Genomic DNA, 2,307 nt, shown 5'->3' on the forward strand with positions numbered 1-2,307 from the left:
CTTATTGATGTACAATCTTAAAATATTGTCATATTATTAGATAGTATTATCAATTTCGGCGATGGGTTTAATGTACCCACTACATTCTCCCCTCCTTTGGTATTGTTTCTATCCATTTGTGTTTTGTGGTGCTCGTCTTATTATTGTGGAGCGTCGGGGATGATTTTGATGAAAAACTCCTCTTGTCGATGTGCCCTCTTTGCTTTCTGAATTTTGTGGAGAAATGTACATATGATCCAATAATACTCCTTTTTCACCAATCTGTGATGGGTAACCAGTTCCCACTTGTGTTACATCGGGGTTGACTCCCCCTATTGGCAAACAACGCAAACAGTCGTCTTGATTCCCCCGACTGATTTGCCAGTCAGAAGAAATACTTAAAAGCTGAATAAATAAACGACGTATGCTTGATTACTATTATTATTCAACGTATATCCCCCTCCCCCTAAATAGAAAATTTCACATGCAACTGACTGTGCTGCATCACTTACAGTAATCCTGCCAAAAAGAAATTTTCAAAATATTTTTTTTCTTGATTCGCAGGCAATATCTTACTTAATAAAGATTTTTCGTGATTCTCTCGTCCTAGTTACTTCCTTTACAGTTTATTGGGAAAAACTGTTGTGGAATCTGAAAAACAAAAACAAATAAACATTAATATAATTTAAAAAATCATACCGAAAGCAACGTTCATTTATTAGAAGAAAAAAATTTTCTTGCCCATTTCTTTATTTAAATTAATGATATACTTGTTATCAACGCTATTCTCACCTTTACGCCAAGCAAAAAAATGCGAACAAGCTATAACAGTAGAAAAACGACTGTGTAAATAAATTTTAATTTTAATAATGTCAAAGTTCTTCAACTGCTGAGGGTTCGTTCTTCTGCAGAGCCGTTGCTGAAAAGGAAGGAGAAATTGTTCTTTTTCCATATTTATTCAGTGTCGCTAGTAAATTCTGCAGCTAAAAAGCATCGAGACAACAAGATGATTCGCAGAAGAAGATTAAGATTAAAGGCATCATCATTCAAAATAGAATTTTGTATTCAAGTATTCATTCTCAACAGTAGAACAAACAGTACTTCGAATACAAAAGCAGAGAATAATAAATTAAAAACTTATTCTTCTAAAAAAATTATGCAGACAGATCAAATGTGGAAAATTAAACATCACATTCCTTCCTTCGACAAAGAAAGGAATCTGCTTATTAATAAACTGAAATTACTCTACCATAATGAGCGGTAAAAGAATTTTCTTGCAAAAGCAAACACTCCGCCACTGCGAATGCAGGTTGTCGCCATTATTCATTCAAAAATGCAGCAAATTTAGATTATTACAATTAAAAATGAAAATTCATACTCACGCACACAAACACATGTACATTATACATTACAAAGCGTGAGTATGTGTATGCATGTATGTATGTATGTATGTATGTGTATATATACGTGTAGGTATAAAATTGTAAATGATGATGAGCATAACGTCGGTCGGTAAAACTGGCACAAAGTTACTTGTTAACTATTTTGTGAGAAAACAAAAGCAGCAGAAACTTCGCTTGCTATCAGGCCCAGCCACTGGTAAGCTTGTGAAACAATTCCTCATTCAAGCACTGAGTCTGATCTTTCGATCGCATAGAACAAAATATGTAGCCGCCGATAAATTCATGCGGAACTTTGCAATCCGCTGACAAGCAACTGAATTCCACATTCTCATCTTCAAATTGTATCTACAACAAATTTTTTTTTCGAAAAATAATCATCAAACATTTAAGTAAAAAGTGAAAATTAATTATAGCATACGTAAAGTCGTTTGATTTCCCAATTTACATGCCATCGTTTCATACTACTGAAACGCCACGTCTTAAGTGAATCACCTGTCTCGAAATTCATACGGATGATACGGTTGTAAGCAATGGCTATCAGTTCCTATATGTGTATAAATAAAGAAAAAAGATAGATATATATGAATTAAAAGAAAAAAGAAGAAACAGCAAAACAATCATTTACAGGCTTGTGTCTGAAACGAACAACAAAATAGTGGATTCCGAATTCGGGCAACGCTTGCCAGGCGCGGATGTACTGCAGCTTAGTGTCATTCAGTGACAAGTGATTGACATTTTGATGAGCTTCGAGAATTCTTTGCACAAGAGATTGTCTAGTGCGCATGCGTTTTGCATATTTCATTGGCAAAATTCTTCAGGCGTCAAATCAATCGGTGGTACGGTAATCGAATTACCGTGACTACTGGTGTGGCTGGGCAATCGGATTTTGCATTTTCCAGCATTCGACGATGTTTTCCACTTTCTG

General features: G+C 35.0%; 2 protein-coding genes across 2 annotated transcripts; both read right to left on the reverse strand.

Moving 5' to 3' along the window:
- Positions 1-108: 108 nt before the first annotated feature.
- On the reverse strand, positions 109-1,299 carry Tsp_14163 (hypothetical protein). Its single transcript, XM_003368386.1, is given in 4 exon segments — positions 109-384; positions 399-498; positions 750-898; positions 1,270-1,299. 4 exon segments carry the CDS (start codon positions 1,297-1,299, stop codon positions 109-111), a joined length of 555 nt encoding a protein of 184 aa, XP_003368434.1.
- A 263-nt stretch (positions 1,300-1,562) lies between these two features.
- Tsp_14164 (fermitin family protein) lies at positions 1,563-2,184 on the reverse strand. Its single transcript, XM_003368387.1, has 3 exons — positions 2,008-2,184; positions 1,801-1,926; positions 1,563-1,727 (listed from the first exon to the last, which is right to left on the reverse strand). Exons 1-3 carry the CDS (start codon positions 2,182-2,184, stop codon positions 1,563-1,565), a joined length of 468 nt encoding a protein of 155 aa, XP_003368435.1.
- Between the last annotated feature and the right edge of the window lie 123 nt (positions 2,185-2,307).

The sequence above is a fragment of the Trichinella spiralis genome (genome assembly GCF_000181795.1).
Source record: "Trichinella spiralis strain ISS 195 chromosome Unknown Scfld2534, whole genome shotgun sequence".
Taxonomy (NCBI): domain Eukaryota; kingdom Metazoa; phylum Nematoda; class Enoplea; order Trichinellida; family Trichinellidae; genus Trichinella; species Trichinella spiralis.